At 37.9% G+C, this 14346-nt stretch overlaps 1 protein-coding gene across 1 annotated transcript in view; it reads right to left on the bottom strand.

The window, feature by feature from the left end:
* LOC110674320 overlaps positions 1 to 13045 on the bottom strand; it is a 200538-nt gene extending 187493 nt beyond the window's left edge. Inside the window, exon 1 of the mRNA XM_021838608.1 lies at positions 12407 to 13045. Coding sequence (XP_021694300.1) covers positions 12407 to 12704 — 298 coding nt within the window. The 5' untranslated portion in view covers positions 12705 to 13045. The remainder of the gene's footprint in view (positions 1 to 12406) is intronic.
* Between the last annotated feature and the right edge of the window lie 1301 nt (positions 13046 to 14346).

The following is a 14346-nucleotide window of genomic DNA, read 5'->3' as shown; positions in this document are numbered from 1 at the left end:
AAAATAGGGATGTAGAAATGAATAAATGTTTTCTTTGAATTGGGTTCCTGACATATAACTTATTAGGGTTTTCTCGTTTGAACAACAATTAAAAGACGACCATTGGGCACTAGGCCGTCTCCTATTTTTCGAAAATGCGAAATGTTATAAGTTCGTCATTGTAAAGTGGTCGTTTTGGTAAGAAAAAAATCAGGTTAACATTTGAAGCCCGTACGTGAACGCTAAGTGGTCCCCCAACGACCCTAAAGGTATTAGGCGTAGATGACCCCGTGCGCCGAATCGAGCTCGCTGCTACAGTGCACGCAACATGAGTACGAAAAGCCACTAGTAACAAATTGATGATCAGCATAGAATTTCAAGAAAAATAATATTTTACAATGTGGATATCTTCATAACACTGCACGCTGACATAAAATTCATAACTACAAAGGAATCGTTCAAATATTACGTAACGCAACAGGGGAGGGAGGGGTCTTCCATAGTGTTACGGTCCATACAACAATTTTAAATTTATTCATACAAAAGCATTTATGTGGGGGAGGGAAAGGGTCTAAAATTGGCAAATTTTGCGTTACGTAATATTTGAATCACCCCAAAGAAAACAAACTTCTATGCTGATTATCAACGCGCGTAGGACAGTTTGTTACTGGTGGCTTTGCATACTCATGCTGCGTGCACTATAGCAGCGAGCTCGATTTACGCCTAATAACTTTAGGGCCGTTGGGGAACCACTAAGCGTACACGTACGGACTTCAAATTTTTACCTGATTTTCTTCTTACCAAAACAAGCACTTTATAACAGGGCTGCCCAACGTACGGCCCGTGGAGGGTTCGAAGATTCTTCTCATATTTGGCCCGTTTTATATTCTACCAACCCGAAATTAAAACATACTAAGCCTATTTAATTTTCAATTTAGTTTCAACCTAAAATATTAGCAAAGTAGTTATTTAAATTGTTTTGTTTTTTAACCTTCTTAGATACTTAATTTATTCAAATTCCTAATCTCAAATTATGGGTGTTTCAACAATGTTTCTGCCATGACTTTCTTCGACATTCATTCAGTTGACATTCATCCTTGACAGGATTATAAGAAAGGCAGGCTTTTTACAAAATTTTGAACAGATTTTTTTTTAAGAATTCTGGACACGATTTTCGCGGATAACATTGACAAGATTCTCATAGAATTTTTACCAGAATTCCATAGCCAAAATTTTCAAAGAATTCAATACATAATGTTGTAAAATCCGTGCCAAATTACAACATAATGTATGTGACATTTTGCCAGAAAACTAAACAAATTTATAATAAAATGATGAGGTTTGTTTTGAAATAATTTTAAGAATTTTTAAATATTTCTAGGTGGCATTTCAAAATGATTATTGAGTGAGATTCCTAAGGAATCCTAGGCACGAAAGTTGTAAAATCTTTCGTCAGATTTTATGAACTTCATTTACTGCCTTTCGTCAGACTTCATGGGAATAATTGTGCGTTTAAAAATGTGGCCCGCGACACAAAATTGTTCCTGCGATGTGGCCCGCGGTTCGAAAAGGTTGGGCAGGCCTGCTTTATAATGACGAACTCATAACATTTCGCATTTTCGAAAAATAAGGGACGGCCTATTGGGCACTGTGCACTGGATAAGAAATGTAATAGCATATTTCGTTGCGTGGGAGTTTCTAGCCAGAATGCTCAAGAAAAGTATTTTTCTTTGATCGGAATACGCAGTTGAAAAGAAATGTTATTTTAAATAGAGCTGGCTGTAGGAAATTTGTTGACCATTCTTTTCGAAGAAATTTTCACTTTTCTTGAGCGGTACAGCTTAAGAAAAACCTGGGATGTTTTGAATCGGTGCCTATCATGCATTCTCTAAATCAAAGACCAACATAACATGCACTACTTCCTCTATGCTGACAAAAACATAAGAAAACAGAATCAATTTAAAAAGCAAACAACTGCGCCGCCTATACATCAGAACCTAAAGCTCCAGAAGGCATGCAATGTGCCACGCAAGATCCACTGCTTCAACTACTACAGGTAATCGTTTGCAAACGGTTAGGCAGACCGTAGGATGAAGAAAAAAAACGCGATGGTCTGGTTGCCTGATTTGCTACTGAAAACAAATCGCTTAAGAAATTTCTCGCTGATTCCTTGCAGAAATTTTCTACAGCTACCGTAAAATGGGGGGAAGTTGATCACTTTAGAGCAATTTTGTTATATAACACAAGATAGGATTCATGTATTAGCATCCAAATATGTTTTAAACATGTACTGGTTGGATGCTTATCGAATTAGACAAAAGAAGTTTTGACGAAATGTTATCATAATAACAAAAATATATTTTGATATTTTGTAATACCAGAAACAGAGCTCTGTAGAGAATTCAAAATAAAATTTTAAAAATGATTCTGAGGCTCCCTCCCTGGTATAGTAGTAATGAGTTTTATAGAATATCCAATGTTGAAACATTGGAACAAATGTCAAATAAAATCATTAATAATTTCAGGAAAAAATCGTTACAATCTTCTATTGCCACGATTAATGCGTTATATGTTTAGGTTAAGTTAGGTTAAGTTAAATCAAAACGTTTTTTTCTCTTATAAGCAGGTGAAATCAACTCACATGTAAAAAATCTGAACTGCTACGGCAAATGAAATGTAACATGTTGTTAACAAAATGTTTTACCAAATTAGGATGATAGTGTTGTATAATAACACAGAACACCTAGATATAAGAAATGAATGTAATGTTTGGAATGATACTACAGTCATCTCTCCCTTACTCGATATTGAAGGGACCATCGAGTTAGGGAGGTATCGAGTTACAGAACACAAAAGCAGTGCAACTGCGTTCCAAGGAACCATCGAGTTAGCCATGAAAAGCAACTTTTACTATGGTTCCCTAACTCGATATCGAGATACGGAATATCGAGTAAGGGAGAGTTAACTGTAATACAAAAAAATCAAGAATTCCTAAGAGCTACTTGTAGAAATTTCTACGGCAATTCTGAATCAGCCAAGAACGTCTTGACACTCTGAAAGTTCTATAGGAATTGTTTTGAAAATCGTCAAGAAATCAACGATACTTTGATAGATTAAATAATATTTTTTAGGAATCCAGGAAGGAACTTCCTTTAAACTGCTTTAATAATTTTGCAGCAATTTTTGAAAAAAATAAAAGAAATTTTTAACCATGTACGGTTTTTTTCTTAGCATTCTTATCCTTTTCTAGAATCATATTTCCTCAAATTTCACTTTCCACAAATTCTTGTTGAAAACATTTTTAAGGAACCCGAATCGTAGTTTACACCGCAATTCTATTCTTCCTTGTCTTTTGTTTTTGAGATCACCAGCTTCATATAGGAATTTATAACTCAACAATAATGTCAAATTGATGCAGTCTTAAGCATAGAAAAAAAATGGATTCTGTTTGGAAGACTGAGTGAAGTTGTTTTAATGCATTCAACTCTTCGTTACTCGATGATTTGTATCTCGATATCGAATTAGCGAACTATAATAAAAGTTGGTGTAAATGTACAATTCCTTAAAAATTTTAAGGATCATGTGAAAAAAAAAAACAATATAAAATGTTGAAAAATACAAAAAACCAATCTGATTCTGATGATGATTTTTGGAATTTCTTACGTGCCATACAAATAATTTTTAATTTTCATACAAAAAAACCTTACTATGGGGGGAGGGGGGGTCTAAAAAGCGCCAAAATTGTCTTACGTAATTAATGGACAGCGCCTTTCACGAACCTTCAAACCAGTTTGGCCTTTTAATTTGTCCTTTTGATTGGACATGGTTTTAGTTTACACTGATAAAAATCCACACGCTCGATCTGTGTGTTTAAAATTATGGATCGATTCATGAACGTCCATATCGATTTGCTATGATTTTCTTGCAAACTTCGTATGTGTTACACATTAAATTCCTATGTTTTGCTTCATGGATTGATTCATCAACCGACAACAGGGATTCCATATTTTTTCCACATAAGTTCTCTTCAGATTCGTATGTGTCAACCTTTGGCCGCATAGATCATCACTCCAACACGGATTCAGTGTGTTTTGCTTATGGTTATCTTGTGTCATAATCATCATGTTCAAGTTGGTCCATTCATTGATTTGCGCAATGAGATTGTTATGATGAAATCCATGAGCTATGCTATCGATTTCCATGTTCAAAGCTTCTAAATTGTTTGTGATCAACCCATGGGATGCATAGTGACCTGAATTGCGGTTGGACCTCGTGTCGAACGACAGTCATCATCATGCTTCCAAAGAGAAGAAGCAAATTTTGAAGCTGAAAGTGTTAGATGAAAATTTGTGAATTCGATTTTTCTTTTATTAGTGAAGTTGACCGATACACGAGAGTTCTACCTTTCTATAAGAAAACATTGATTATAATGTATAGTTTAGTAGAAAAATCGGATTCCATCAACAGATTTTCCCGGCTTTCAGTTTCGAAAAAAAAAAAAATGGAATATGCTTATCCCTGGCTTCCCAAATTATGGATTTGCGGCGCCCCGCTTGTTGCTGGCTCACGGGTTTGAAAAAAAAATCAAGAGAGCTTGCGACAAGCAGAGGAGCCTCGGATCCATATTTTGGGGAGAAAAAGTTTTTCTACCAAATTTCTTCTTCCAGTCCCTTGACATTTATGTTCTATCACAACACATGACTATCTAAAGCCACTACATTTCGAATTCAATAAGCAAATCAGTTGGTTTTCATGATTTAATATTTGGATATTCATGTTTGTTTCACATGACAACCTAATGTTGATACACATGTTATTATACCGTGAAGTCAATTACGAAATCCATAGATTTTTCTCAGTGTACTTGTCACACGATATACGAATGCGAAAATGGCAACTTGTCAAAGAAAGCTCTCAGTTTATAACTGTGGAAGTACTCATTAAACACAAAGCTTAGAAGCAGGCTCTGTCCCAATGAGGACGTAATGCTAAGAAGAAGTATAAGAACAATTCTTGCAGGGCTGTTACAAAAACAAACGAATTTGTTTTTGTGAAAATCGCGACTTTTGGAACTCGATCCACACCTAGAGGCAACAAATAAAAATTAACAAATAAAAATTATTCAAAATTTTTAATGTAATTGATTTTTTTTTTCAGGATAAAAAATCAGTTTTCCAACTAACTTCGCATTAAGATTATGATAAAACTAGTAAAAAAGAGAATGGGCTTGAAATAGGAATCAATATAGTACTGAATCTTCAATAAAGAATTTTTATTAATCAATGTTGATTTTCTCACATACCTAATCGATTGATTTTGATCTAAAACTTTGAAAATCACTTCAATAATCAATAAAATTAACAAATTCCAAAAGGGCCTAACTGGAACTAAGTTTAATAAAAGGGTCTAACTGGAGGGGCCTAACTGAAACCAGGTTCAATCAAAGGGCCTAACTGGTTTGCAGACTCGTAAAAGGGCGTATCTGCCGATGATGTTTGAATTCAACCATTTTCACGAGTTGTTTTGTTATTTAAGATTTAAAACGCCATGGGCCACCTAGTAGACTATTATGAGTGTCGAACACAAGTATAAAACTAGTAAATAGGAGAAAGGGTTTGAAATATGAATAATCAATATAGTACTGAATCTTCAATAAAGAATTTTCAATATTCAATATTGATTTTCTCACAGGCGGCATCCACAAATTATGTAACGCTCTAGGGGGAGGGGGGAGTAGGCTCCAGCGTTACGGCTCATACAAAAATTTGAAATTTTTCATACAAAAAGTGTTACGGAGGGGGGGGGGGGGAGGGGGTCAAAAATTTCCAATTTTAGCGTTACGTAATAAATGGACGCTGCCACATAATCGATTGATTTTGTTCTAAAACTTTGAAAATCTATTCAATAATCAATAAAATTAACAAATTCCAAAAGGGCCTAACTGGAACTATGTTAAACAAAAGGGCCTAACTGAAACCATGTTCAATTAAAGGGCCTACTTGAAAGGGCCTAACTGGTTTGAAGACTCGTAAAAGGGCCTATCTGCCGATGATGTTTGAATTGAACATTTTTTACTAGTTTTTATGTTATGTTAGATTTAAAACGTTACGTGGCCCAGTAATAGACTATGAGAGTCGAACAAAAGTTTAAAACTATAGCAATGAGTTTAAAATAGTAACAATCAATATGTTACAGAATCTTCAATCGAGCATTTCTCAATTTTTACGTTATGCTTATAGACCCTTTTCAAATATTTCACTAGGTTCCATTATGTGAGAAAAACACTATACAATGGCTAAATATTGAAAAATATGGAGGAAAATTAAAAATGCACGGAAGGGCCAATCTGATTTTGATGGAAATTTTCAGTTAGGCCGTTTTATGACCAGTTAGGCCCTCTTAGTTTTATCTGAAAATGAAGGCCCTTTTAAATTTGAATAAAATTACCATTAATAATGCATTTTGCATGCCCGTAAGAGTATGTAGGAGTAATTTACGTAAAAAATGATACGTATAATGAATAATCAAGTTTGTTTACATTTTGCAGTTAGACCCTTTTCAAATGTTACGCTAGAATTTACGTAAAATATAACACGAACATGAACACGAATAATGAAAAATCGAGTTTATTTACATTTTACAGTTAGGTTCTTTTCAAATGTTACGCTAGTTTTTTTATATGGGGGCCAGAGAATGGCAGAAAACTCGGAGCGGTGCAATATATGCATGTGCTGTACCCGACTTTTGCATGCGTCTCCTGTTTTTGTTGAGTGACACAAAAGAAGGTGCGAGTATTGCCGCAACTGTGTGAGAGACAAAAGATAGCTCCAGCTCTACTCTTTGAAACGCATGGAGTAAAGCACAATGTGCTTTGCATTGAGAACATAATCGAGGACGAATGTGACTGACGGCGGTGTCGTATCATTTTTTGCTTGCTCTACACTTCAAAATCATTTAAGGGTTTATTCACAAATCTCATAACGCCAAAAATGGCCATTTTTGACACCCACGCACCCCCTCGTAACGCATTTTGTATGAATCTTTTTCGAATTTTGTATGAACTGTAACATCTTAAGGCCAACCAAGCCCGCCTTCAGCGTTATGAAATTTGTGAACGGGCCCGACGTGAATTTGAAAGTAGGACGTAGGATATTTCTTACAATGTACGGAAATTATTTTGTTATTAGAGGCCGTTCATTAATTAAATAAAGAGTTATGTGTAGGGTGAGTCATGCGGAGGGGGGAGGAAGTTGTTTGTTACGTGCCAGACCAAGCTTCCGAATTTTCACTCATTCTCACGAGAATGGATTTCTTCCTCACAACAATTTTCAGCGAAAAGCTGTTTTGCGAAATTATCCGTCTAAAAAAAAAGCGAAAATTGATCATGGCACAACTCCACAGCTGTGAGAATTTTATTTTCTCTTTCTCTCCATGTAGAACTTTTCATGTGTTCATCGCCACAAGCAGCAGGCGCTTTTATGCATCAAATCAACCACTGCTCTTGTCAAGTTAATGTGGTAGCATGGTTAGCGTGCACACATCGCGGTCGTTTTCAGCTATGTTGTAGGTTCGAATCCCGTCGGCGGAACCATTTTTTATAACATTAGTGATAATCCTCAGGAGGAGTTGGTGATGGAGTGATAAAGAAATTATCCCTGGAGTGGTATGATTTTCGGTTATCCTCCATCGTAACTCTAGGGAAAATAAGTGTGAGCGAAAAAAAGTTATTCACTTGAGGAAGCAAAAAAGCATTCTCCTTACATGCGATAAATCGAAGATTTCGCATCATTGATACAAAAATTCAGAACCCTGTGCCAGACAAATTATTTTTAATTTCATACAACAAATCTGCCCTCGGAAGAGCCGGCGTCCAGAGTTGCTTGCTGTCACTATCAACGCTTGAAATTTGCTGATTTGTACAGGCCGACTGCGATACAATTCGAATCATTCCGTATCACATCAACATCATGCTGTCTACTCCATCACCAGTGCATTGATGGTGATAGACTATGGATATCACTGATGGGTCAAGTTTAGCCTTAAATTAGGCAATTAAAATGGCAATTTATCGGTACGATATTCTTAATAGTGCTGCAGACGAATTAAAACTGTGTGTTGGTCACTGAAAAACATTAATAGCGTGGGTAATTACCACGTGATCACTCATTCTGTAGTGATTGTGATCTAGAGTGCGATGTCGCATCACCGCTCTTGATTGTCAGATCAAAGTGATATTGATAGTTCGCAACTGATATTGATAGTTTTAGTCCATCAGCCATCAGCTGATATGACTGATATTGTGCACCTCTGCCGGCGTCAAAAAAACCAACAAAACTCTTGACACTTCCGTAGAAAAGCAATTCTCGCTCAACTTTTCTAAAGGACCTATCTAACATTGAGAGGCTCTCTTTGTTTACTTTCTCTTTAATCAATAACTGAGTCACATTAACCTCCTCTGTTGCGTTTTTTGTATGAAACGCTTGTCAAGGAAATTGCCTTTCGATCTATAGTGAAAAACTTCCCAAAAGCTTCAGTATTCCACTGTTATAATTGAAAGAGAGCGAGAGAGGAGAGAATCTCTCATTTGTACATAGGTCCTTTAGTAATGTTTAGCGAGAATTCTCGACTTCGCCTTCCTTGTAAAAACTTGTAAAAAAAATCTTACCGCGTTTGGTCTTCCCGCATTTGATATTTGCGTTTCAAACGCACACAGCATTAATATATGTCGAATTCTCGCGTAACTTTTCAAAACGTCCTAAGTAACAAATGTAAACAAATCGAGATTATCATTGCAAATCATTTGCGTTGCACCACTCAGCAGCACACTAGAACACTCGTTCTGATATATTAACAACAAATTAATCTATTCAAAGCTGAACAAAATGACCAATGATCAAAACTGCATCGCTTTTAATCAATTGTTACATTGGACCTTTGATCAGAGAACCAACCACATGTCCTATGTAACATTTATGAATAAACACGATTCTAATGTTACATTGGACATTCCTGAATAAAGCTTTGGAATGGAGTTTAAAAGGTAGAATGATTTGTAGAAGCGTGTCTGAGACACTACTTAGATGCATAGAATGCCATAATAACTGCTTCTCAATCATTTCAGTCGATATTTTCAGAGTCGCACTGCCTCGCAAAATTGAAAACGCTCAAGTGACAAAAAGAGAATGAATTACACAAAACTGTATTTTGGTCTTTTTGCCAAACCATGTTTTACCGTTTCGCTGGATTGGATCAGCTGCAACATCTCTTTCCATATTATTAACGCATTGCGTGCATATAGGGGAATGATATTGCTTGAGCATCATGATGTCATTGTATCAATCTGATTCAGATGCATGGTCGATCAAGCATATAAATATGCTTCCCGGCAGCAACACGAGCAACGTACATGCGCGCTCACACATATTTGCAGAGCGATCAATCACCGAAGAGAGGAGAAGCTTTATGTATTTCTCGCGGAACATTACTAAAGGACCTATGTACAAATGAGAGGTTCTCTCCTCTCTCGTTCTCTTTCCATTATAACAGTGGAATACTAAAGATTTTGGAAAGTTTTTCACTATAGATCGAAAGTCAATTTCCTTGACTAGCGTTTCATACAAAAAACTCAACCGAAGAGGTTAACGTGACTCAGTTATTAATGAAAGAGAAAGTAAACAAAGAGAGCCTCTCTATGTTAGATAGGTCCTTTAGTAATGTTCCGCGAGATTTGTTAGACGTGGGCTCCTTTCTCGAGTTCCTACAACAAGATGGACGGCGTCGTCATCGTCATCATTCCCCACCGCAATTTCTTGTTTCAACCGACGGCTGGTGCTGATTGCAACACAGCCGTCACCACCACCATGTCATGCAGTGGGAAACTCTCACATGATCATGTGGGCGAAACCGTCATAAAAACGGGGGGAAAATTGAGGGAGAATCAGTGAGAGAGCAAAATGTCCTACATACAGCTCAACGTTTCCCCTCCTTCTGTTGTTACATAGGACACATAGACGGATGGGAAGAAGTGACGTCGTTGGATTGAATGAATCAAAACAAAGCACAGCTGGTGTCTCCGATAAGCACACCGCAACAAAATGTCGATTATCAGCGAATTGAGTGCATGTAGGGAAATGATATTCAGCATCATGATCTTATTGTATCAATCCTATTGAGATCCATGGTCGATGAAGCATATACATATGCTTCACGGCAGCAACACGAGCAACGTGCATGCGCGACTTGCGCACATATATTTGCAGAGCAATCATTCACCGAAGAGCGGAGAAGATGTATGTATTTGTTTGGCATTGGTTTCCTACAACACAATCGACGGCGCCGTCATCGTCATCATTTCCCACCGCTATTTCTTGTTTGCGCCGACGGCTGGTGCCGAATGCAACACAGTCGTCACCACCCGTCGTGCAGTGGGTAACTCACACACGAACAAGTGTGGGCGAAACCAGCATTGAAACGGGGGGAATATTGAGAGAGAAACAGTGAGAAAGCAAAAAGTCCCAAATACAGCTCAACGTTTCCCCTCCTTCTGTAGTTACATAGGACACATAGACGGGGGGAGAAAAGTGACGGCGTGGCATTGAATGAATCAAATTGTTGTTGTTCGTGAGAGACTTTAACCCGAAGGTCATTCGTCTCTTCTTCAAATGAATAAAAACAAAGCACAGCTGGTGCCTGCGATAATCACACCGCAACAAAATGAGCAGTTCAACTTGAATGTTGAAGCAGTTCAACGCACGTGGATACAAAATGAAATAAAACATGATTGTTGTGTGCTCAAATCAAAATATCCGATGTTACTATAACTGAAACAAAATGACAGAAATGAATGTCCAATGTAACAATTGTTGAAACAGAACGACCTATGTGATTTATCCTATGTACATATTTTTGGTCAAAACGTCCTATCTGATGTTTTTATAGATTTCAGTGTAATTTCCAAATAAATTAACAAAATTTCATTTCATACGTTGAACTCTATTACACTGCTTCCCTCTACAAGCAACACAGTGGGGAAAAATTGTTTCATTTTGATACAGTTTCAAAATATATTTTCACAACCTTCAAGCTCGATTTACTCGAAATGTGTGAATTGTTAGATAGGCCGTTTTGAAAAGTTACGCGAGAATTCGTTTTTGAACCTACGTTGAAACTGGCGCAACTCGTTCTAAATCACAGTTTCAACCCCAACCTGATTCAGGTTCGACCGAACTACAATTTGCTTGTTGGTTTGTTTATGTGTTGATCGCCGACCTAGTTCCTAAAAGCAAAAACAACAATAAACACAACGATCACGCGAAAATTTTGTCAGATATATTGAATCTAATCAAAGCAATCATTTGTTCAGGAAATTGTCAAAACTCCTGATCAACACGAAAAGTATACCGAAGTCGTCGAAATTATCAAAGTATGTGTGAGGCGAACTCATGTATTATTTGAAGTAAACAAACGTTTGTGTGGTTCGTTTGAGAGTGGCGTCCATCCGTACTCCATCATCAAAGCAAAGTGATGTTATTTGAGAGAGCCTTGCCTAATGCTCAGAGAGATTTTCAGCAACGGCACATGGGAGTTTTAGCACACAAAAAAGAATACGCTCCCAATACGACAATTCGTCCGGTAGGGTGTGCTGCTGTCGTCATGATGATGGTTGACGAGAGCAATGTCAAACTCATTCATGGTTTCAAAAAATTCGGAACAAAATATTTATTTTCACCGCTTACTTCACTTATGTATGAAATTGAATGAGATCCAATGGTAGAGAATTCATTTATCTACCCAATGGTATTTTTAGGGTCAGCGGAGAATGTCCCGAAACGTGTTTTACTCAAGCGCAAAAATCGCTCAGGCGAAAGTTCCAATGAAACTAACCTCACATATCCTGGTTTTCCAACCTCAAACTAGTGCTCCTACCAGCCGGATCTCAATTTTTATGAAAGTAGTGCAATAATACAAAAAACAAACGTATGTAAAATAAAGAGAATGGATATTCCTACCTTTTCCGTCTAACTGTTTCACAGTGAACCGTCTTATATCAGGAAAATAACATTTTTCCCCACAGCGGCATGTGATGGATGCGTGAAAAATCAAATCTCTCATCATCTGACTAGTTGCGCTACTAAAGTATAGATGGCTAACAGTATGTTGCGTTTCGCGATTGGAGGCGTATGGGTGCAACACAATTCTTATTGCACTAGCACGTCTCTTTCAAATTGAACGTGCTGTCTCGCAGCAGCGCGTGCTGCACCGAAAGAGTTTTGAGTCGCACCCTATCCCTGATGGGGGCGGAAGTTTCGCAAAATTTAATGGTCAAATATTCAAAAACGCAAAAATTTGCGTTACATAATATTTGAACGATCCCTGGCCCGCAACACCGACCAACCAAAACACAAACAATCCCAAAAAATGCACCTACCTTTGCCCAGGGACCGTTCGCGTCCTCCAGCGCCGACGCCGCTACTAACCCGTCCGGTCTTGGGAGTGTCCAACGAGGTGTCCTTCAGGTTCAGCGCTATCTCCGACATCGGAGACAGGCCAACCCCTGTGGAGCACCGTTGCAGGCGAAAAACCTGCTGATTCACTCCGGCCACTTCTTCCCCCGGGCCCCCCTCCAAAGCGAGCAAACTTTCCACGGAACTACACGACGCGTCCAAATCCGTCGAGGATCTGCGCTTCCGGGAGACACGCTCCTCCTTAACGACCAAGGCGGACATTGCTTGTTTTTTTTTTCTTGTAACGATCACACCGAACCGAACCCGGGTGATGTCACGTCGAATTATGTTTAGGTTATGTTTAGAAATTTCGTTTAGGTGGTCGGACGATCCGGAACGCGCACAGAATCGCACTAGAAGGCCATCATCGCCCCTTTTTTTCAGCTTGCACTCGCGGATTACTTAAATGGCTTCAAAGCACTTTTTATCAATGCGCTGCGCACCACGTGAAGCCCACTTCAATTGAAAACGCGACTGTACAGTTCGGAAATCAACGGAGTACTGAAAAAACGGTTGAAAACTTTCCAACGGCAACGAAAGCGAAAACGTGCGAGCAACAACGAGAGCTCACGCCGTTAACTCTCCAAAAGGCTTTTCACTGTACACTGATAAAAATAATACCTTGCACCCGCTATTTCAAGCGTATGCTAGAATAAAGGCGTAAGTCGTATGATCGATTTCTCTTCATCGATCCTCTCTTCTATAAATAAAGGTGACAAGATGCGGATTAGTTAGCATTTTTTTCACTTCAGGACACAAGATAGCGATGCAATCTTTCATGAGGTGAAAAATGCTGACAACACCGCATCTTGTCACCTTTATTTACAGAAGAGAGGATCGATGAAGAGAAATCGATCATGCGACGATTGATGTATGTGCTCAAGTTATTATGGATCCGACAGAAATAAGGACAAACATTTTTTTTAAATATATTTTTTCTCAATCTCCAAACGTCGCGACTAATATATGAATAGTGCGCTGTGTTCGTAAACATCGTAAGAATGCAGCGCAACACATGTCATTATGACAGTTAGGGGAAGTGGTGGTAAAATGAACACCGTTCCTTTTACCGAGAAAAAACAAATTTCGATGAATTTTTATCTCGCAGGACGATTTAGAGCACAAATCTGAGTATTCGAGTTGATACGGAGGTCGATTGAAGTGAAAATATCAACGAAAGCTAAGATTTTAGAAAACCACGTTTGAAACTTAGAACTGACGTAACTTTAAGCTCGGAAGACTTGAGGTTTTTTAGTGAGGTGAATATTGTTATGATATGATGTCAAATCCGATACCTTTAGAATTCTTTTTCAATGGATTACAATCATTAATGGATGTATTTTCGGTGGGGCAATGAAAATTTTCAGAAATATTTATTTTGCTCACGTTTTTTGCGTGGTGTTCATTTTACCACTAATCGCTGTTCATTTTACCCACATAATGCAGGTAAAATGAACATTTGCATCGCTTTTTGATAGCGATGAAAATATGTGAAAATTTAGCTATTTTAGTCTGAATCCATGTCGCTGCTATAGATTACTTCCCTATTTTTAATGTTGAGCGATATAACTACACAAATTCCTCGTTTTTCTATCAGAAACAAGATGATTTCCTTAAGGTGTTCATTTTACCACCCCTTCCCCTATGTCGGGAACGTTTCGGTTTGGTGGGCGCGCGACAATATGAGCTATTTTACGAAGCTGGTCAAATGACAGGAGACCAGGGAGAATTCAAACATCGTCATCAGTTATCGCGATGATGATGGTTGATGATTGTGCGGATTTGTAGCGTAGCTTTTTATCCAGGCGAAAACATAAATGGAGAAAAAAATATTAATACATTTCTGATCACAAAAGTGCCTTTT

The sequence above is a fragment of the Aedes aegypti genome, chromosome 1 (genome assembly GCF_002204515.2).
Source record: "Aedes aegypti strain LVP_AGWG chromosome 1, AaegL5.0 Primary Assembly, whole genome shotgun sequence".
In the NCBI taxonomy this organism is placed as follows: domain Eukaryota; kingdom Metazoa; phylum Arthropoda; class Insecta; order Diptera; family Culicidae; genus Aedes; species Aedes aegypti.
The sequence above is the reverse complement of the archived record's forward strand: the minus strand, read 5'-3'. Positions and strand labels throughout refer to the sequence as shown.